Below are 23,737 nucleotides of genomic sequence, written 5' to 3'. Positions count from 1 at the left end.
AATAGCCAAGGCATCAAAAGAAGTCTCATGAAAAAGTACAAAATTAAAAATACTGGGATGCCTGGGTGGCTCAGTTGGTTAGGCATCCAACTTCAGCCCAAGTCATGATCTTGCAGCTCATGGGTTCGAGCCCCACATCAGCCTCTCTGCTCTCAGATCCTCTATCTCCCCCTCTCTCTGCCCCTCCCCAACTTGCTCTCTCTCTCTGAAAAACAAATCAACGTTAAAAAATAAGTAAAATTAGGGGCACCTGGGTGGTGCAGTCGGTTAAGCAACCAACTTCTGCTCAGATCATGATCTCACAGTTCCTGAGTTTGAGTCCTGCGTTGGGCTCTGTGCTGACAGCTCAGAGCCTGGAGCCTGCTTCTGATTCTGTGTCTCCCTCTCTTACTGCCCCTACCCTGCTCATGCTCTGTCTCTGTCTCTCAGAAATAAATAAATGTAAATAAATAATAAATAAAATTATAGGTACAAGAAAAGTACATAAGGATTTATGGGATACAGTTAAACCAATACTTAATAGGACATTTATAGCATTAAATACCTACATTAGAAAAAATGAAAGGGCTCAAACAATAGTCTAACCTTCTACCTAAACTAGAAAAAGGAAAATAAACCAAAAATCAAGTTGAAACAAAGAATAGGAAAATCTGCCCAGTCTAAATCCAGCCTGTTTTGTAGAGTTACCAACTAAGAATTAATTTTAAATTTTTAAATGGTTGGAACAAACATTTTCTGATTGGAAAATTTTATGGAATTCAAACTTCAGTGCCATAAAATTTTGTTGGAACTCAGATAGACTCATTTGTTTACATATTGTATATGATACTTTTGTACTATGGTATACAGCTGAATAGTTGTAACAGAGAGCATGTGACCTATAAAACCTAAATATTTAACTATTTGGCTGCTTGCAGAGAACTTTGACTACTCTTGAAATTGAATCCATAGTGAAAAGGAGAAATCTCTAGGCCCAGATGGTTTCACTGGAGAATTCTCTAAAATACTTTATTTACTTTAAAAATTTTTTAAATGTTTATTATTGAGAGAGTGTGAGCACGGGAGGAGCAGAGAAAGCGAGAGACAGAATCTGAAACAGGCTCCAGGCTCTGAGCTGTCAGCACAGAGCCCCATGCGGGGCTCGAACTCATGAGCGGTGAGATCATGTCCTGAGCCAAAGCCGGAAGCTTAACTGACTGAGCCACCCAGGTGCCCCTCTAAAACATTTTAAAAAGAAACAACATGAATTCTACTAATTCTGTTCCAGAAATTAAAAGGAGGAAGACTTGTCAACTCATTTTATGAGGCCAGCACTGCCGTGATACCAACACTGGATAAAGACAGTAGAATAAAAAGAAAGCTACACACCAGTAGTCCTCATTAACAGATGTAAAAGTTCTCAACAAAATACTAGGAAATTGAACCTAGCAACATATGAAAAGAATTCTACACCATGTAAGACTAGAGGGGTGCCTGGGTGGCTCAGTCAGTTGAGCATCCGACTTTGGCTCAGGTCATGATCTCACAGTTTGTGAGTTCAAGCCCCACGTTGGGCTCTGTGCTGACAACGCAGAGCCTGGAGCCCGCTTCAGATTCTGTGTCTCCCTCTCTTTCTGCCCCTTCCCTGCTCGTGCTCTGTCTCTGTCTCTCTCTCTCAAAAATAAACAAACATTAGGGGCGCCTGGGTGGCGCAGTCGGTTAAGCGTCCGACTTCAGCCAGGTCACAATCTCGCGGTCCGGGAGTTCGAGCCCCGCGCCGGGCTCTGGGCTGATGGCTCGGAGCCTGGAGCCTGTTTCCGATTCTGTGTCTCCCTCTCTCTCTGCCCCTCCCCCATTCATGCTCTGTCTCTCTCTGTCCCAAAAATAAATAAACATTGAAAAAAAAAATTAAAAAAAAAAACATTAAAGAAATGTAAGACTAGTTCAATATTCAAACACTAATCAATGCCATCCACCATGGCAACAGTGTAAAGCTGAAAAATCATATGATCATATTAATTGATACAGAAAAAGCACTTGATAAAATTTAATACCCATTCAAGATAACTCTTAGTACACTAGAAATAGAGGTGAGCCTCATCAACCTGATAACACCTACCAAAAATATGCAGCTAACATCACACTAAATGGTGAAGAATAAACAACTCACATGTTCTTCAACACTACGTCCATACTTCAGAACATTCCTTATCAGTAAAAAGGAATGAACTATACTGATACATGCAAACTCAGATGGATCTCTATCTAGGGCATTATGGTGAATGAAATAAAGCCCATGTCAACAAGTTACACAGTAAAGAATTTGATTTGTACAACATGCTCAAGATAATCAATTATAGTGATATGGAACAAATCAGTGCTTTCCAGGGTTTAGGATAAAGGGGAGGGTGTCCATATAAAGCAATACATGGAAGTTTCTATGTGAGGGAGTTTCTTCCTAGAACAGTTCTGTACAGTAATTTTTGTGATTAGTCTATACATGTAATACAATTTAACAGCAACATACACATATGAGTGTATGTAAAAACTGATGACCAAATAAGGTATGTATTTTATAGTAGTATGCCAAAGTTAGTTCCTGGTTTTGAAAATTATACTATTGTTATAAGATGATGTCATTGGAGGAAGCTGGGTAAAGGGTACACGGGAGCTGAAGGAAGGGTACATGGGAGCTCTCTATTGCAATTTCTGAGTGTGCAATTATTTTAAAATGAAATGTTAAAAAAATAAATTCAGAGGTAAAATATAGTTCCAGCTCTCCCACACCAAAAAACAAAATACAAACAAACAAAAAAAGTAAAGGTGAAATAAAGATATTTTCAGACAAGAAGTGAGAGAATTAGTCTCCAGGAACTTTCCACTACAATGTTAAAGGAAATTCTCTGCAAAGACGGGAAATGAACCAACTGTAAACTCAGATCTATGGGAGGGCTGAAGAATTCCAACAGCGATAAATATGAGACTTTTTTTTTTCCTCTCAATTTCTTTGAAATAAAAGTGATTTTTAAAAAAATAATTTAACGTTTATTCATTTTTGAGAGACAGAGAGAGAGCATGAGCAGGGAAGGAGCAGAAAGAGAGGGAGACACAGGATCTGAAGCAGACTCCAGGCTCTGAGCTGTCAGCACAGAGCCCAACGTGGAGCTTGAACCTATGAACTGTGAGTTCACAACCTGAGCCAAAGTTGGATGCTTAACTGACTGGGCCACCTAGGTGCCCCAAAACTGATTTTTTAAAGCACAATAGTAACCGCATTATGGAATTAATTATATATGTTAAAAAAAGTATGACAACAGTAGCACAAAGGATGGAAATGTATTTTTGCAAGATTCTTACATTATATATGAAGTCGTTTATTAAATCAAGGTAGATTATTATACAAGTGAAAGATGTATATTATAATTTCTAGAGCTATGTTAATATGGTAGCCACCGACCACATATGACTTGAATACTTGGAATATGGCTAGTCTAAATTGAGGTGTGCTGTTAGTGTAAAACACACCAGATTTTGAAGACTTAATATGAAAAAAAGAATGTAATATGTCTCCATTTTTATTATAGTTACAATACTTGGGGGTATTGGTTTAATTAGAGTTGTTTTTATATTATTAAAGTAAACTTTAATTAGAGTGGTTTTAGAGCAGGGGTTTGCAAACTTTTTCTTTCAAGAGCAGATAGTAAATATTTTAGGATTTGGGGGCCACACAGTCTGTGTTCTAAATACTCTGCTCTGCCACTGTAGCATGGAAATACCCATAGACAACATGTAAGAGAATATGTAAACGAATGAGTATGGCTATGTTGCAATATAACTATTTAACTTTAACTATTAACAATACAACCATATAAGTATATTTAAATATAACTACTTAAAATAGGTGACCCGCTGACTTTGGCCCATAGGCCATATGTTGCTGTACTAAAGTAACCACTACATCAAAAACAAAACAGCCCAGAGAAGCACAGTTTACAAATTGAAGATATGAGAGACAAATTCCCACTTACTCCAAAAGAAAGCAGGAGGGAGGTAAAAAGTGACAAAGAATAAACGGAGCAAAAAGAAACCAGATAGTGAGATTGTAGATTAAATTGAACTACAATAATTACATTAAATGGAAATGGGACAGATTGAAAGGAAGGTTTGTGAGGTCGTGCAAAAAAGCAAGACTTAAACCGTTATTTACAAAAGCACTCACAGACACAAAGACACAAAACACAAACATTAAACAAAAGGATGGAAAAGGACACACCATGCAAACTAATCATAGGAAGGCTGGAATTGTTAAAATTAAAGTAAAATTCAAGACAAAAGAATATTGACACATGTAAGAAAGATGTTTAACAATGATAAACAATATTTCACCAAGAAGATGTAACAGTTCTGTATCTGTATGTCCCTATTAACAGCATGAAAATTCATGAAGCAAGAACTTACAAAACTAAAGGAAATATAGACAACTCCACAATTACAGTTGAAGATTTAACATACCTTGTCATTGATTGATTAAACAGGAGGACAAAATAAAGCAAAGCAGTAAGGATATAGAAGGACTGAACAACACTATCAATTTAACCCAATCAACATTTATAGAATAGTAAATTCCAAATTCAGAATATATATTTGTTACAAGCACATGAGGAACATTCATCAAACTAACTCTTCTTCTTGACCATAAAACAAGTTTCAGTGTATTTTAAAGGATTGCAAGAATATGCTCTGATAAATTAGAAGTCAATAACAAAAACATAGCAGTAAAATCTCAAAAATATTTAGGAATTAAAAAATCATGCTTCTAAAATCCATGAGATCAAACACTAAGTGAAGGGAAATTAGAAAATATGTTTAACTGAACAACAATGAAACAATATATCAAGATTTGTGGAATACATCTAAAGCATTGCTTAAAATTCTTTATAGCTTTATATATTTTAGAAAGAAAGGCTTAAAAGTAATGATTTAAGCATTTACCTTATGAAGCTTAAAAAAAAAGAGTACCCAAAATAAGTATAAGGAAATGATAAAGAACGGTAATTAGTAAAAGAGAGAAAAAAAAAAAAAAAACCTCAGCAGTAGATAATTCAACAAATCCAAAAATGGGTTCTTTGAAAAGATCAATAAAATTGATAAGCATCTAGCTAGACTGTAAAAAAAAAAAAAGAAAGAAAAAAATTCCTTGGAAGATACATATTACCAAAGCTGACACAAGAAGAAAAAGAAAATCTAATGATCATTATAGAGAGTAAATTCATAATTAAAGATTTTCCTACAATAAAATTCTAGGCCCAGATGATTTTCTTGCTAAATTCTAGGAAACATTTATGAAAGATAAATCTTACTAAAACAGTTTCTGAAAATAGACACGTCCAATTTGCATAATGACCTGAAAACGAAACCACACAAGGATATTATAAGAAAAAAAATTACAGATCAATATCCCTCATCAATGTAGATATAAAAACCCTTAATGGAATAATAGCAAATTGAATTCAGTATGACAACACATCATGACTAAATGTGGTTTACCCTAGAGAAAAAGGTTGATTTAACACTCAAAAATCAATGCAATTCATTGCACTAGTAAAGGAGAAAAATCATATGATCATTTCAGCAGATCCCAAAAAAGACTTAATATACACTCATGACTTAATTTTTTTCAACAACTACAATGAAATTTCCTCAGCCTGATAAGAGGGCATTTAGGAAAAACCTACAGCTAACATCATACTTAATGTATAAAGAATGAATGTTTTCCACCAAAGAACAGGAACAAAGCAAGGATGCCCATGCTCAGTGTAGTATTAGAGGTCATAGAAGGTATGACAAAGCATGAAAAAAAGCTATGAAAGGCATACATGTTGGAAAAGAAGTAAAACTCTATTCACAAACATTACTGACTATGTATAAAATCCTAAGAATCTGCCAAAAAACGAGAATTAAAAAGTGACTTTAGAAAGATCTCAAGACACAAGGTCAATATACAAAATGATATTTACAATAGAATTAAAAAACAAGAGATTTAGAGATAATTTTAATGGAAGATGTATACGATACCTACACCAAAAACTACAAAACACTTAGAGAAATTAAAAATCCACATAAATGGAGACAAGTATCGGGTTCATGCATTGGAAGACCCAAATGTGTTGTTGGGATTTCAGTTGCCCCTAAACTGATCTTTAGATTTAGTGGAATCACAATCAAAATTCCATTTTGCTTTTTAGTGGAAATTGACAAACCGGTTCTTAAATTTTATGGAGAGGAACAGGACCCAAAGCATTCTTGAAGAAAAGGGTTGAAGGACTTGTACTACCTAATTTCAGAACTAGTTGTAAAGCTGCAGTAATTGATGTACTGTGGTTTTGGTGTAAGGACAGATAGACTGATTAGAAGACAAGAGAGAGTTCAGAAATAGACCACAATTTACACTGTCAGCTGACTTTTGAAAAAGACTCCAAGGAAATTTAATTAGGAAAAGGAAATCTTTTTAACAAATGGTGCTCTGACAGCTGGCTCTGATGGAAAACAAGAACCTCAACCCCTTATACACAAGAATGATTTGAGCTCATGGACTCAAAATGAAAGCCAAAACTAGAAGGCTTTTAAAAAAATATTTAGCAAACTGTGACCCTAAGATAGGCAAAGTTTTCCCAGGTTTCTTTACAGAAAACACTGATAAATTGAACTTCAAATAAAAATAACAAACAGTTTTTGCTCATTAAAGACAAATAAATGAATAGGGAGGCTGCACACTAGGAGAACATATCCACAATACAGATGTATAAAGAATTCCTACAACTCAGTAATAAAGAGACTATCATCCAAATAAAAATGGATCAAGACATTTTACAAAAGAAGACATATGAACGGGGAGTCAGCACATGAAAATGGTGCCCACAGTTATTAATTATCAGGTCAATGATAATCGGACTCAACAGAAATACTAATACATAAATGTTGGAATGCCCAAAATTAAAAGGACCAACACCACCAAATGCTGGGGAGGATCTGGGATTACTGGTGGGAGTATAAAATGGAAGTACTTGTCAGCTTTTTATAGAGGTGAACGTACATCTGCCCTGTGAACCAGCAATTCCACTTCTCAGGACAAACGAAATGTAACCATAGAAGGACTTGTGTCACAATGTTCATAGCAACTATTAGTTATGATGGCTAGAGCCAGGGGCAGCCCAGGTGTCCTGGGAGAATGGATATATGGCCTATGGTGTACTACACAATGGAGTTCTGCTCAACAAGAACAAATTAGTGATACGTGTAACAATATGGATGAGTTTCAAAAACAAACTAACAAACAAACAAATGTGCTGAGTGAAAGAAGCCAGACACAAAAGAGTGCATTCTGTATGACTAACATAGTACGTGACATTCTAGAAGAGGCAAAACTAACCTAGTGTGAAAATCAGAATATCAGAACAGTGGTTGTTTGGGGGAAAGGGACTGACTGAGAAAAGGAACAAAGAGCTTTCTGGAGTGATAAGATCTGCACACACATATCACAAATGCCCACACCAGTTACAACGAATCAATTTCTTGGCTTGGAACCTGGGCATCAGGTTTTTTTTTTATAGTCCCTTCCTATCTCCATACACAAAGTGATTCTGGTGCATAGTACAGGTTGAAAAAGAACACACAAGAATCTCAAAATTTTGTCACCAAGCAATATTTGTAATTTTACAAATGGGAACTATAAGTTCAAAGGATTCTTATTAGTACTGTAAAAACATTCTCTGGATAAACGTGTATGCTTGTTGGTTGGGTAAGAAATGCCCAACTTGTATGTGTCTAATTTTCACCTTGGCTGCCAAGAGGTTCAGAGCCAAATTCAGTGCTCAGTTTAGTGATAAACGTCTCAGTGCCTGATAAACCAATTATGAGGGGAGAGGGTTTGGGAGATAGAAGATAGGGGCATTAAAATACCCTGTTTCACATTTTAAACTACCTCAAATTATTTGAGGAAAATGATGGTGTATAAATCATATAAAACATTGGTCATTTTGGAAAAAAAATTTTTTTTTTTCATTGAGGATATAAATACATTGATTGTATGCTTCTCCTTCTTCTCAGAAAAAGGTTCGATTAGGAAAGACTTTTGCTGTTGCTTGAATGAGTCCTCTGCTAAAGGTAAGTCACTACTCAACCAAATGATCGAATAACATAAAAAATACATCATTTTACAATACAACCATATCAACAGGGAAACTCTTCACTCACATTTGACTATAAGGGCGAGAGTGGAGGAACCCACGTAAGAGTATGGAATATGCTAAGAGTCCCTAATGGATCCTAGATGGCATAAAAAATTTAAGTGCACTTCATTACATTCTCAGGGTAAAGAAATCAGATCTGTACGCAAATGTGCTCACTGTCATTCTGTTTCTGTGATGATTGGTGTGGGCTGCTTTGATTTTATCCACTGGATAGGATATTTTCTGCCCCTTCTCATTTAACAAAACCATACAACCTTGGCCCCCAGGAGAAAATAAAAGGTCTTTATTCCCAAACGGCATATTCTAATATAACATTAAGGAAAAAAAAAAAACAAAACACAACAAAAAGCCTCTCACCTGAGCTGTTTCACTGTTAAGCAATCTAGTCAGTGGCTCCTCTTTTTGCACTTTTCTCCCGGTTGAACAGGACTCAGCACTTCTCTCACCACGGATGTTTTTTTCTATTAACCTATTTTGCATCTGACTGACTTGCTTTGTTGTAGCCTTTTGAGAAACAACCTGTTGATTGGGAGTAATAATGTATAATGAAAACTTTTGACACTTGTAAAACAAAAATGCTTCTATGTCCAGATTCTTGAAAATTCTAAACTTGCCAAGCTTTGAAAAAAAAAAGGAAGAATTAAAGAGGAAACCAACAAATGGGTGTTATAGAAAGAATATAGCAGTTGGCAAGATCCAGACCCTTTCTCATCAATAGCACAAGACCAATTAAAATTAGTGTCACTGTTATACGCTCTTTAGAAATTATCTCTACAGATAACTTGCTTATTGAAAACGGCATTTTTACAGAAAACTGTCACATTCTAAAACTGCACATGAATTCATTATTAACCTTTGCTGGGAGTGGATCCAGTACATCTTTTTAGTTTAAATTCTTATTAATTAGAATCTTCGTTTTCTATCATTGAAGTGAGCCTAATGAATGTGAACGTATAAAAGGAGCTTATAATGTTGCTTACTTTCTTATACAGGTAATTTAACCTTTGAGTAGATGAGTAACAGTTCGTGCCACCTGGTACTGTGCACCAGTATCAAAGGTTAAGTTCTACAACAAGCCTGCTGTCTCTCAGGTTCTTTTTCACACCGTGGTGTTATCTGGGGGATGACTGACTCTTAATAACCTTGAAGTAGACACGGAAATCGAAGGGCAGATCCCACAATTCAGCCGGAAGATTAAAAGCCACAGTGAAGATCCTTATGTGAAGTATTTGGTCAGCAGCTTCATGTTTACAGCAGCTGAAAGTGTCATCACCTTTCTTCATGGGTTAAAGAGGGGCCAGAAGATAGGAACAGCACAAGGGGAAATAATGGAGTAGCCAGTGCCAAAACAGAGAATGAATTGCGTTGGCTAGGCGAGCAGAGCCTTAATTTGTAGTCTCTCAATTTTTAGCTTCTATTGCCAAGTGTGTTCACTCCTTCCCTTTAAAATATGCTGGTGTTTTGTGGCGAGGTCTAAGCTGTCACAACACCATTCTTTATTCGCCCCTCCTCCTGGATCCTGGCTTCTCAAAGGGTAGCAAAGCCATTGCTTTTCAGTACCCTGACAATTGGCATTGTTCCCTAATCACTCAGGGTTTCTTTATTTTCACCACTCAAGTCTCCCAAACTACTGGGAAAATTCATGGGTAACCACCTTCTGAGTCACACTCCCACTGAAGTCATCTTAGTGATAAATGCTCACCATACCACTGGTGCGAAACAAAGGGTTTCCCAAAGCTGTTGTACACCGGTTCGTTCTGATGAAAGACTGGCTTGCCAATCACTGTGAAAATGTGTTTTATGATAGAAGGGATTAGTTGAGATACTGAGGTTTTTAATGCCTCACTTTAGGTATAAGAGTTTCTGGCCTGGGAGCCTCTGATGTACAAACAAAATCTGATCTAATATATTCAGTCCTCTGTGAGGCTTTCTGGAAGAGATGGTGCCTCCTGGATCTGCCGTCAGTTGGCTGGATGGGCAGGTTGCGCTGCCATAAGCATTTCTAGCTAATAAACAAGATGATACCCAGTTTATGGAAATTTTCTATTTCTAGGGGAACTTTTAAAATGGTAAGAGTGAAGTGGGATAAGTTTTACTCTTAATTGTGAACAGAGGTAAAACGTTTCCTCAAAGACGTAAGAGTGAATATAGAAAACACTCTGGGCATCGCACGAAATCAAATAAAATACTACCCAAATAGGTGTCATCTTCAAGAGAGAGGCTATTCAGATCAGGTATTTTTTATTTAATTTTCCATTGGCACTTCAGTGTTCCAAGAAATCAGGAATACTTTTGGCCTCCTGAAATCTAGTGAGCCAAAAATGTGCTCACAAATGAGAATTTATATTCTACTTTTCTCACACAGTATAAATATAAATAGAATTATTTTGAGAATTAAAGCTCAAGAAAGAATTTTATGAACTTTCAAGGTCAACACAAAGATTACTACCACGAATAATAATATATATATTCATCCCTGGATTTGCTGCTAACCTCAGATTTAGAGTAAATGAAGGGACAAACTCTTACTTGTCTGAAACGTAAGACAGCTTGAACATTTTCATTCTGCCCTACAGTTACTCCTCTGCCTAGGGAGAGCACTTAGGAAGGATGGGTGTCTGTAGTATTACAATATGGATTCAAGCATCATAACAAGGAGAGAGATATGATAAGCTGGTAAAAGGATCCTCTACTGGCTGTGGAAGAAACAGCTTATTCAGAGGGTTGAACAGGGGCCTTCAATAATGCTGGTTTTCCAACATGGCTTTAACATTCTCATCTGGGAATTCTAGAGCTTTAGCTCACCTCAATAAGCATTCTTACTGAAATATGGTTTCCTTCAGTGAATTTTGGACATTAAATCCCAGTGGATGGTATAAATAGACTGTGGTAGCCTGATGATAGATTCTTCTAATTTGACAGTGTTACCTCAGGAGCCATCGGAGCTACTAAAGAGTGATTTCAGCTATACAGAACATCATTTTGATTGAGGCAAATGCCCCAAAAGATTTGCCTTTCAGAAAAAAAAATATCAATGTCTCTACTGTCTTGACAAAAATTCATTTCCAATTTAACTCCAGTAACAGTATTGGAGGACTTGTGTAAGAAGGCGGCTCTGTTTACAGGGAACAGTTTATGATGCCTTGTAAAAACCTAGTATTGGAAAAATACCTCCTTTTTCTTCTGCCAAAAGATGCTGTAAGTTTGCCAAGATTCTTAACGGTGATGTGCTATTTTCTAATACCTAACCAAAGCATATTTTTGTTAGGAATACTAAATTTAAAAGGTACAACCATTTCTGCTGAGGGAAATAACATTTTAAAAAAATGAGCATTCATAACTTTCCTTTGAATACTGAATGATAGAAATATTTTATTTACCTAACGGTATATGTTTTCTGGTCCACTGACTTCTTTTTTAGTATCTTTGTCCAAAGAGTGTAAGTCCAGGATTCATTCAATATTCTGTTAAATAACTAGAGTAATCCATGTATGAAGTAACAAAAAACGTTTTTAGTTACCAATAAGGAGATTCTGTCTGGGACTAAAAAGAGAAATCTGGGGCCATGTGGTTGATACTCATTCTGGACCTAAAATGATTTTTGTTATGGAAGCAATCAATTGTGGAAACTAGCCTATACTTTTATCATTAAGGGAAACTGAGTACAGCACAGTTTATATTGTCATATTTTGCTTTTCAACATTTTCAAGTTTAGTATTTGCAACATTACAAAATCTGTAAACTTTAAAAATACTTATTCACCACATGGTGAACCTATTTTTATATTAAGATTATAACATTTATGTGCACTTAAAATACTACAGAAATAAAGTCTTTATTCAATAACTATTGATCGGCTGTGAACTACATCCCCAAAACCTCTTACTGTCTTTATATTGGGGGTGGTCATATTGTTAGAAATTAACTAAGGTCTTAAGAATGCATATTATTCTTAGTGTTTGCTTTTTACTCATAATCAAAGCGCTCTAATCAAAAGGGAAGAATAAAATATTTTTGATTGAGGCTCATTGGAAAAAATGTTTTATGTTCTATTCTCTGCATATAAAAGTGGTTTCACAACAAACATCTTTTGAATTTGATGAAACTGAAAAATTCTGGTGGATAATAATTAGAATTTTACATCAGAGGATATAACTATCAGTTTTTAAAATGGCTTCTTTTATATTTCAATTAAGTTTATGAAACTGAAAAACTACAGAAAAGGAAAAAAATCTACTTAAATTAGTGTAGATTAAGTGGTGACCATTATTGCAAGGGAGATACTACGTTAAGGAAATGGCTCTTTGTTTTGTTGCAAAAGTGATAAAAACACAAAAGTCAATAAAACTGTTAAAATAAGTCTCAGTAATTACCAAGATCAAAATCCACTGGCTTTTTATTAAACATGAACTTTTGTTCTGCCTTCTGCAATACGTAAATAGTGCTGACAATTGGTTTGTGAGGCATTTGCTACAATAAAATGTAATTGTATCATGAGAGAAAGGTGACAATCAGGAGATCATGAAAAAATTACATATTCTCACTGGTAGTTAATTAGCCATGCAAAACCTCCTCAAACAGATATTCTCTTCTATTAGGAATGATTACTATGCAGGCCTACAGATGTCAATACCACAGTCATTCAAATACTTCTTTCCCTACTAATTGAAGGTTGTAAAGCTCTGGTGCCAAGGTTTTGCTTCCAAAGAGCTAATTTATGACTAGAAGGATATTTTATGTCTTCAGTTGCAGCAGCTACAAAATTCAGCAAATCAGAACCATCTGTGCACTGATACTTGACTCACCATCCATCTAGCGGCCTATCAGTCACGTTAGTTTGCATCCTGCATTCTTGGCTCATGAACACTTGTGATGATCCAAAGTTCATAAGAAATATTAAAAATGAATGGCATCCTGACCCTACCTTATTGCACATGCATCGGGGAGAAAAAGCCCTCCCTACAGGTTTTGCATGTGGATCGTGTCCAGGAAGGACTGGACATTTAGTTGCCTGTCCAGTAGCACTGCTCACAGGAATCTCAGGTTTCCCCCACCCTGTAGAAAATGTTTTAAATCCTAATTCTTGTGTATTGTTTCAAGTTCTCTCTCTCTTTTTTTAAGTCAGTGGGAAGATAACAGAGTATAGGAGAAAAGGGTAACTTAAAACTTTTTAAAAGGTTATTTTTGTAGATTGACATATCAGTGCATACAAGTAGTCTGGTTAAACCTAAGAATATCATCATTATCACCCCCGAATTATGGAATTATGGCCAAACTGGCAAACAAAAGCAGAGGGCAATAACCAAAGAAATCTGAAGAAAAGCAACGAATAAAGGTTGTCCTGAATAAAGTCAGATTAGCCTTTAATCTTACCCTGGTCGTGTCTCTGTGACCTCAGCGACTGCTTTATTTCTTTAATAGTACCCTAAATAGGCCATGGATCCTACTGTTTTTCTCTAAGAGACAATAGGTCAAAAGAACTTGCAACAAAATTTCCTGGAGCTCAGTTAGGAGAAATAGGAATTAAATGTAATAAGCAAGAAAGTGGGTTGTCAGACTCCCTCTGAGACCCAAAACAACTTCATTTGGTAGAAAAGCCTCACAGAAGGTAATCGTAGGATCCCAGGGACTACGTTACTTACTTTTTGATTGTTTGGAGTATCCACATTCACACTCTCTCCTTTAGTGGAAAATTCCAGTGGTCCTAAAGGTGTTCCACCTGGGTTCAGAATTTTCTTGAGCATCTGATAGTTTGGCTTTTCATCATATGCTAAATTATGAGCACATACCAAATACTGGGCTATTTCACCTGTGAAGTGTAAATTTTTTTTACATGTTATTCGTAATTGGCAAGAATTGTCAAGACTCCAATATCATCAAAATCTCTCTATTCTTACACGTGCACACAACACACATCCTGAAGAAACTAAGAATAAACAATTCAATGCAAAGCACTTTTCAAATGATATCCAAAAATGACTGAAATATAGTGACTTAGAGATTTGACAAGATGGGAGAAACTGGTAATTTTTTTTTACACATCTTTGTTGATATGTTTACATTTCACTAATCTTATCAAAGGAAGCAAATTTTAAAATTATAGTTAGTGAGTTTGATTTATGAAGTGCAACTACTAAGAACTACATGAATAATATAATAGACCAGACATGCTTCATACTTTATGTTGAAGTTTTAAAAATTCAGTTAAAAACAAGTGTTACTTATTATAAACCTCCTTACTTCAACGGAAAAAAAAAATCACTGCAAGTTTTAATTCAGGCTTTGATTTTGAGATTATAAAAGTACATTTAGAGGGATGCCTGGGTGGCTCAGTCAGTTGAGCGTCCGACTTCGGCTCAGGTCACGATCTCACGGTTTGCGAGTTTAAGCGCGGAGTTGGGCTCTGTGCTGACAGCTCAGAGCCTGGAGCCTGCTTCAGATTCTGTGTCTCCCCCTCTCTCTGCCCCTCCCCTGCTCATGCTCTATGTCCCTCTGTCTCTCAATAATAAATAAACGTAAAAAATTTTTTTAAAGTACATTTAGAAATGAGCTTGAATTCTAGGTTTTCAGCCATGACTAATTTTAGAATTCATCAAACCTCCCTGGAGTTCTCCACACCTAGCTAGCCTAGTGCATTCACTAGTGCATTCATTATATAGCCTTTCTGATTTAGAGCAGAAGGGTAAAATGTTGCTACTTTTTCTTTTCAAGTTTGTTTGTTTATTTTGAGAAAGAGAGAGTGCAAGTGGGAAAGGGGCAGAGAGAGGGGGACAGAGGGAATCCCAAGCAGACTCCCTGCTGTCAGTGTGGAACCCAGTGTGGGGCTCGAACTCACAAACTGTGAGATCATGACTGAAGCCAAAACCCAGAGTCAGATGCTGAACGGACTGAGCCACCCAGGCATCCCTAATCTTTTTCTAATGTAATCTCTTCCCTAGAACTATAGTAACCCCCTTCCCCCTGCCAGAAACTATGAACTACAAACTTCTAAATACAAGCAGAATTAGTAACCCAATGTTACAAATATAGCTGCCTTAAAACAAATGTAGTTTGCATTTTTGTTTCAGATGGAGATTCAATCTAAAATCCAGACACAAGTTAAGTGATCATACCATATACTGTTTAAAATCTGGCATGTTTTCATTTGTTCACAGAGATGTTTAGATACTCCACTTTTTACAAGCTTTTCCCCTTCAAAAACTTATTACTGACACAGACACAAGTACCTCTTACTAAGTTGTTTATATTCCCATGGCAGGGAAAATCTGGGAAGCTTTGTGGGTTGGCAGGAGTGACTTCCTAATCCTTCCTTTCCCCTCCAGGCCCACCTCCATTCCAGTGGGGAACCGCAGACCCTGGGTTTATCTCCCTATGGGGAAGAATTCCAAAAGGAACAGTCACCATCCTGTTCCGCTACGAAAGTTGGAGTGACCATTTTATACCATATTGTCCATAGCCATTTTCTAGGAATGTAAGGCTACTGTGGAGAAAATGAGAACTCTTAGCTCCAGGTTTTTTTGGTTTTGTTTTTTGGGTTTTTTTTTCTTTTCTTTTCTTTTCTTTTCTTTTCTTTTCTTTTCTTTTCTTTTCTCTTTTCTTTTCTTTTCGTTTCTTTTCTTTTCTTCCTTCCTTCCCTTTCTTTTGATACTTAGGCAATTATAATGCAATCTACTTTTTCCCCTAATGTCTAAGATATACCAAATTCTGTTCTCTAACATTTGATCAAACAGATCTCTATTAGCTGGCAAGTAGTTATAACTCATGTTTCCAGAAGCCCATTGGGGAGGTTTGATTGCTGAAGGGATGATTAAAAAGAAAATGAGATTAAATTACATTCACTGTTATTTTAATGTAAATATTCTGTTGTTCTTTGGCCCTTTCAAGATTGGTAAGCCAGGTTTGGCATATATTATCATAATTCTATTAACCAAAATATCCCAAATGGAGGAGAGAGCTGAATAATCGGGGAGAAGTTTTCACAGGTCACCGTTAGAAGGCAATGGAAGATCCTGGCACTGCACCAATGGACAGCAGCTGTGCGGCAAAGCCTTCATGGGTCTGGGGCTTGGAAAAATGAGGCATCGGTGAGGTAGGAAAAGGAGAGAAAGAACCGCCCTCTTATAAATTCATTATTATCAACCTGAAGCTTAGACTATTGTGATGTATTACTGCTTTAAATGTGAGCCTTCCAAGATCTAGATTTATTATATTAAGTATACTTTTTAATTTACTAGCATATTTCTGGAGCTATAAAACAAAATGCTTTGGGTAGTATGAAACGGTGATATTCTTGAATCATCTGCTTTTAAGCTAATGAAATATTAAGTATCATTACTATCATTTCAAGAAATACAAACTTTTCAAACTATTATTATTACACTGAACTAGACATGCGTGTTTCAACCTCTGTGGTGGTTTTATTTCACAAGCTGCCTTAGTAATAAACCTTTTATAAATCGGATTAATTGTCATGCTTGCAATACCCACTCCTCAGCACGACCAACTAAGGGATCTTCAGTTAATAGTAAAGTTTCAAAGTTTTATGCTTTAGAAACAGAAATCTGCATTTTATAAAATAATAGGATGGTCTCAAATAAATGGTTTGTACTGAAAATGGGGGACCGGGCACTCCTGTCATTTCTCATTATCATCCAAATCTTCTGATCTCCAGTAATAGAAGTGTCCCGAGTATACACAGGTCCACAGGCATTTATCTTGTGGGACCCAGGGCATCTGTGCTTTCTTTTCTATTCCAGAACAGTTAGTTGCCTTTTGTGCAGGAGGGGCAGAAAAGGTAAAGAAGATACACAGTGAAAAAAAATTTTTTTGACATCTCCCATCTCTCTTTTTTGCTGTCTTATTGAGTAAAACATAAACGGTATAACTTGGTCAAAATGTCAATAAGCATATTAGCCAAGAAAGAATATTGGCATTTGAACCACATCACTCAGTGCAGTTACAGAAAGGAAAAGCCTTCAGTCCATCCCCTGACCCCTCCGGAGAATACTCCCCCTATGGCGCCTCCATCAGAAGAGGGACCACAGAAAGTGGGAAGCAGGAGGCACAACACTGGGGCAGGCTTAGGACTTGGGGAATAGAGGTGGAAAAGCAGAACTGCTTTGTTCTTCTTTCGTTTCCCATGGAAATGAACATTTTGGTTTCTTGTCAAAGAAGGGCTATAAATATAAGTTTAAGATGATTTAACTCTACTTTTAAACTCTCAGATGGAAACTGATGCTATTTGACCTTATCTAGAGGGTCAGCGTACACATTTACTTTCATAAGTCAGCTAAAAGCTAACGTTGAGATTACCCAATATATAGAGAGAACAAGGTTCTTTCTGCTTATCTGTCTCTGAGAAAAAGTGAGGCTGACAATAGAAGGGACTCTTTTCTCTAAGACAATCGAACTCATTTGCTAAATTGGTGAACTACGTGCCATGCATGCATATGCAAACGACAGGCACTTGGGTAATTCTGAATTGACTATTTTTACTGATAATACTGTCAATTTAAAGAATTTCAAAACAATCCATACTAACTCAAAAGAGAAAACCATTTAATGAAATGTACCTTCAAATCCCAAGGTTATATGCCTTTGCTAATCCAAAAATTTTTTTGCAGGCTGTTCAGAGCGCAAACCCTGAAGGGTTCAGCGATGCAAGTGTTCAATGATTTGGTTATTTTATTTTATTTTTATTTTATTTTTTAAGTTTATTTATTTTGAGAGAGAGAAAGCGAGAGAGTACAAGAGGAGGAGGGGCAGAGAGAAGGAGAGGCAGAATCCCAAGCAGGCTCTGCACCATCAGCACAGAGCCCCGTGTGGAGCTCGAACTCAGCAAGATCATGACCTGAGCCGAGATCCAATCGGATGCGTAACCAACTGTGCCACCTAGGCACCCCAATGATTTGTTTTTTTAAATTAATGATTGGAGGTGCTCTTTCCTTAGATCAACTTTATCTTCTTTGAACAATATAAAGAGGAACAAAAACAGAACGTCAACTCTAAAAATACTAGAGACAGTTGACTATTAAACCTGTATATGATACTCCCTCCCCTGCCAAAAAAAAAAAAAAAAAAATCAGTCAACAAAGCCTAGAACACTGCCTAAATATTTTCTTGTAGCATTCTTGTGTTCTAACGTCAAAGAAGATGTAAACATTCTCTTCCGTAGCAACTTCTGTAACCCTGTGTAGGGTTTTCTCCGACCCATGTGGCAGTGGGAAAGTGTGGGTTAAGCAAAAGCTGTAAAACAAGAGTGACAAACGTGGTGACGTGTAAATCACATAGGAGAAGGTAGAAGTTATCATTTGACTTACAGCAACTGCTTCCGGAAGGAGCCCATTTAAGCACTGACTCAGGAAGCTCATCCAACAGACTAAAATGAAGTAGAGTAATACACAATGAATTTGTTTGTAATCCTGCGATTTGTTGTTTTGATTAGAAAACAAAATTCAAATTCTGTGTTGGTGGGTCACCCATATTGTGACTTTCAATATTTTTTTCACCCACCTGTTATGGATAAGAGGGTAAGTGGAGGTGGAGGGGATCCCTCCATTCTCACTGACCAATTTTATATCAATCACCTAGAAACTAAATGTAGATTTATACTATAAATGCTTGCATTCGAAGTTTGCAATACAAAAGTAGGGACATCCATCATGATTTTTTCTTAAAAACAAGAAAAAATACATAGGAAAATTCGATCTGGATTTTCAGGAGATTTTTCCTCAGGTACTTACCACTGGGGAGGGGCAAATTATTTAATTATTTATGTATACCGTTCCCCAGTGGGAGCAGTATATGCTATCCTATGATTCGAGAGGTTAACATTAAATAACCAAACAACAAAACCAACAAGAAAAGTCATTTTTCTAACTCTTTCCAGTGTTTAGACTGAACAAGTACAATTCTTTTAAGTTGCTTCATCCACCAGTAATAAAAACATGCAACTAAAATTACTGCCATGAACGTCTGATTGACAAACTCAGGCCCAGGCAGAATTGCAACAATAAATTCACTGATCTAATATTACCCTATGTCAGGTAGATAAAAGGCATAGGGAGATAAAGTATTATGACTGTATACGCAAGCATGCCCTTACAAGGAAATTCAGAGTATGCCTTCTTAGCAGTTGAATGAATTATGATTATATAATATCAGAAGTTTAAAAATGTCTGTAGCTTATCTTAATTATAAACTTCATTATGTATCAGCTTCACTGGCTTATAGATTTATATTAGTAATTAAATAAAAATGAAGATATTAATATATATAAGGATCCCCAAAATGGAAATAGAGGTTATGTTTATTAACATTATATTTTATTATTTTACATGATACACTATTTTTGTATTTGAATATACACACATAGGCATATTCTTTAGATATCCACAATGAATTCAACTACATATGTATATTCTTAAAAGATTACAACAAATCATATTCATAAGTTTTCTTAAAAGAAAAAATACACATAATCACTAAAATTAAAATGTGAGCCTTTTAAATATAGTACATTATTCAAATCAGGTAAACTGAGGTTAAAAACTGGATATCCAGATTGCTTATACATGCCCATTACTGTGCTTTGACTTGACCCATACATTGAAGAGTGTTGGTTAATATGGACACATTAATCACTGCAGTAAAAAACTGATTAGATAGTTCTAATATTGACTTATATGAATGTGTTCATTTGGGGTAAGGGACTAGGATGGTCAAGATTCCAGGCAGAGAAATATTTCATATAATATATCCGTACTTACAAATGTAACCTGCATTACTTTGCATCTGCAGGCTATATCCTCTCTATCAGGCACTGACACCACGCTGAATTTGAAGACTGATTTCAAATCAGACTGATTTACCCCTTCTGTAAACTTCTGTTGGGACTCACCCTACTTAAAACATAGCTGCCTTTTCCAATCACAATATTACACGTGTGGAATAACTACTGTTGAGCATATCCTAGTATATAATGAAAAACTGGCTATTCTGTGCTGCATGCAATTGCTTTCTGTTAAGCCTTATCAGTGAGAAATTAGTAAAATAGTAACATACTCTGTTCTCAGTCTGACCTAGTTCTCTGCTAACAGATTCTAGATGAGAAGAATTGAATGAGGAATATTAAAAGTGTTTATGTGGTTGCAAGATTATCTCTTATATAAATACCTTATATAAAAGTTTTGTTTGTTTCTTCCTTAAGAAACAAAACTTCCCTCCAAGATACAGAATTAAGAAAGAGGTATATTGCTCTCACTTGAAAAATACAAGCCCAATTTGTCCCATTTCTCGTTGTTGCTTCACCCAGTTAATATCAACCCCACCGAACTCAGACTGCCTCCTTATACATGTACAATGCTAATTTGAAAATACTCTTCCTTGAAAAGACTACCACCTAGAATCTAAGCTTTGGGAAACACCACGTAAAAGAACAAACACTTCACTTTATGTTTTGCATGACAACTCACATACATGCGATTTCATAGGTGTCTTCTTAATTGATTTTATGTCTGTAAGGTGTTTGGTTTTTCAAAAAATAGTTTTCAAATTTCAGAAATTTGCCTTCGTTCTCAGACTAGGAGAATGGCAATCTTCTCTGGGATATTTACTCCCTTTAATGTATCCCTTCAGACCTGCCGCTTGTACGTGATAGAATACTTGAAAATGTGTACTTTGTTTTAGCAATCTGAACAGCCACAGGGTCCCGCAGGCTCCGCTCCCAGGGCAGTCTCCCACATAACCACCGCAGCAGGCAGTAGCCAAGGGTTTCGAGGTCACTTCGTCTGGACAGGGCTAGAGGAGGAAGCATTGAGAAAGAAACATGAGGGACAAGCAAGTTTTGAGACAGAGAGAAATTGTCGAATGAACTACCACTGATGAAATACGAAAAAGCCAAATGGGCAAATGTGTTTTGTTTGTTCAGCTGGACTAAAACTTAAACGCCCAGGCTTTTGGCCCCAGTCCACAGACAGGCAGTGACTTGTTGCTGTTGAAAGTAAGGGTCAGTTTCCTCACCTCCTCCAACTTCATCCTTCCTTAGTCTGGCCTGTCACATGAACTTGATCTCCATGGCCTCTGACATGATCCAGACAACCCATAACCTGGCACCAACACTTTCTCAAAGAGCCAAGCAGTAAAACAAAGAAATAAATGTCTGCAGCTAAATTGCTAACATATGTTCCAGGAAGTCCATGGGGTCTGCGTTGGTCATGCAGAGACCCTTTGAGTGCAGACTAAACACTGATGGCCTTTCCTGTTCCACTCACACTGGGAGCATTTGATGTTGGAAGAATATGACAAAACTGCCATCTAGTGTGCAGTATTAAAAAACAGGTCTGTCGTAAGATTTTTCAATTAAATGAAAGTACAGGGTAAAAAATGCCTCCTGCTTTTAGGTATCCGGTTCTAAAATTTTACAAATATTTTTAGATATATAAGCAGTGCCAAGCTAAAATTCTGGCCAAATATCCTGAACAGAAATATAAAGGTGAGGCAATGGTGTGCATGGGGTAGAGGCAGAGGTGGTTGGATACAGATTTTTGAAGTCAAACAGAGGCTTTCAGAATTTACAGTAAGATGGCTTTTCATCAAAAAATACAGAAGTACATTTCAGGCCACTGTAAGTATCATTTATATCAAACAATTAAATGCTGTAGACTGATTTTATCATAATTTTATATATTTTTTAAAATACCTATTTCAAAAGATGGACAATGAAATCTAATATAAGTAGAAAAATATGTAACAAATACTACTGAAATAATGATTAACACATTAATGAGATCCCACAAAATGATCTCATTTTTTTTTTATAACCATTTCAAATTGTCATAAAACAATGGGCTGGTATTTACATTTCTGCCATTACTTGAATGTTCATCTGTGTAGGGAAATAAAATCTCCTAAGTGCAGTATGTGGCTGTTAAACCTGCTGTAAACAGGTATCCTATTTTATTATCTTTCATTAAATAAACTCTGAAAAGTCACTCAGGAAACTTAGTTTTTAATTTAAAAAGTCACCTACTAAGAAGAATGCTGCTAGCACATCATAACTACTTTTGGTTACCATACACAAGTTATAATAAAAGCAGAAGACAAGATTAACTCTTACACATACTCGATCTTAACTGCTATTAGAGTATTGGATTATTAAAGGCCCTCCAATTGAGCAGAATGCTACAGTCCCATGGGTACTGTTTACTTTCTTCACAAGCTTCAACAATGTCCTAATGCAAGACTTGGCTCTCCTATTCAAAGAAAAACACAATCTCTACCACGCTGGTTGGTACTGATTTCTTCAGTAATAAATCTCCCACTAATAATGGAATGGCTCCATTTATACAGATGTGTTCACAAGTCCCTTTTCCATTATGGCAATTCCCGATTACCACCACTTTAAATTCACATCCTCTAATTTTCAAAAAATAATTTTCAAAGAAAATATATATTCTGGCACCTGTTTGGACAACATAGGCTACACCTGTTTGGACAACATAGGCTACATACAAGATCCTCCCCTGGAGGAAAAATGATTAGAATTAAAATGGAATGAACCTTCCCATCACTTTCCCACCCTTCAACTGAGGGATGAATTGATATGAAGTTGTAAGTAATGACAAATCATTTAGATTTCTGAAGTCAACTTTTCATAAACTGGTCTTCCATTGAAATAGCCCTGTGAAAGTTAACTTTTACTTCACTATTATAATTAAAATACATGATCAAATTTTTCAACCTTTATTTTGTTTTATTGCACATATGCATTGATAATTTTAGTTAGGTAAATGTTTTACTACTATTGCCACTAAAATACATGTAATGTTAAAAAAAAATCCTATAGTCACTCTTTTGCACCATTAAAAAGATAACTCTCCCTGAAATTCCCTCTCAGAGAAACAAATTACAAAGTTCTATGTGTTTTAATGAAGTTCACCTCTAAGACCTAATGATTAGGTCTTCTTCCATCTACTATACAGAAAAAGCATGTTAAATTAATTAAAAATAAATATTCTAGATGACAATATTAGCATATGTGTGGGTATAATTAACAGAATGATCATATAGCTTTAATTGACGTTAAAATGCATCATCAAAATAGAGATGATATTACAAAAGTATAATAATTCTAGATAACAATAGTAATATTAATAATCCAATCCAATCCCAGGAAATGGAGTTTTGTATATGTACCATACAATATAATTGGATAGTTGGATAGTCTATTTCCTGTTTATCTGGAAAAAATTAAAATGCATAAAATAAAAAAATAAGAATTTATTATATCTAAAAATAAATATTAATATCTAACTATAAAATATTTTTATAATTTGAAAGTTAAAATATATTATGAACTATTTTGTTTCTGTAGAATTTGTATCTCTGTATAATTTATTATAATAAAGTTCTTCAGTTGAATTTGATAATTAATGTAATCATTAACAGTATATTTTCACGTAGATTTCCTAAAAAATCAAACTTTTACTTATTCTGAGCTACTGCTCAGA

The 23,737-nt window shown here is 35.8% G+C and overlaps 1 protein-coding gene across 6 annotated transcripts in view; it reads right to left on the bottom strand.

Moving 5' to 3' along the window:
- Positions 1 to 23,737, bottom strand: part of VRK2 (VRK serine/threonine kinase 2) — a 104,259-nt gene that overhangs the window by 6,872 nt on the left and 73,650 nt on the right. For all 6 annotated transcript variants that reach the window (XM_045446121.1, XM_045446120.1, XM_045446124.1 and 3 more), the window contains 4 exons: positions 20,906 to 21,026; positions 18,548 to 18,606; positions 13,871 to 14,037; positions 8,586 to 8,747 (listed from right to left, as the gene is read on the bottom strand). In XM_045446121.1, coding sequence (XP_045302077.1) covers positions 8,586 to 8,747; positions 13,871 to 14,037; positions 18,548 to 18,606; positions 20,906 to 21,026 — 509 coding nt within the window. The remainder of the gene's footprint in view (positions 1 to 8,585; positions 8,748 to 13,870; positions 14,038 to 18,547; positions 18,607 to 20,905; positions 21,027 to 23,737) is intronic.

This window comes from Leopardus geoffroyi, chromosome A3 (genome assembly GCF_018350155.1).
Source record: "Leopardus geoffroyi isolate Oge1 chromosome A3, O.geoffroyi_Oge1_pat1.0, whole genome shotgun sequence".
Classification (NCBI taxonomy): Eukaryota; Metazoa; Chordata; class Mammalia; order Carnivora; family Felidae; genus Leopardus; species Leopardus geoffroyi.
Note: the sequence above shows the minus strand (reverse complement) of the source record. Positions and strands in the feature narration are given on the sequence as shown.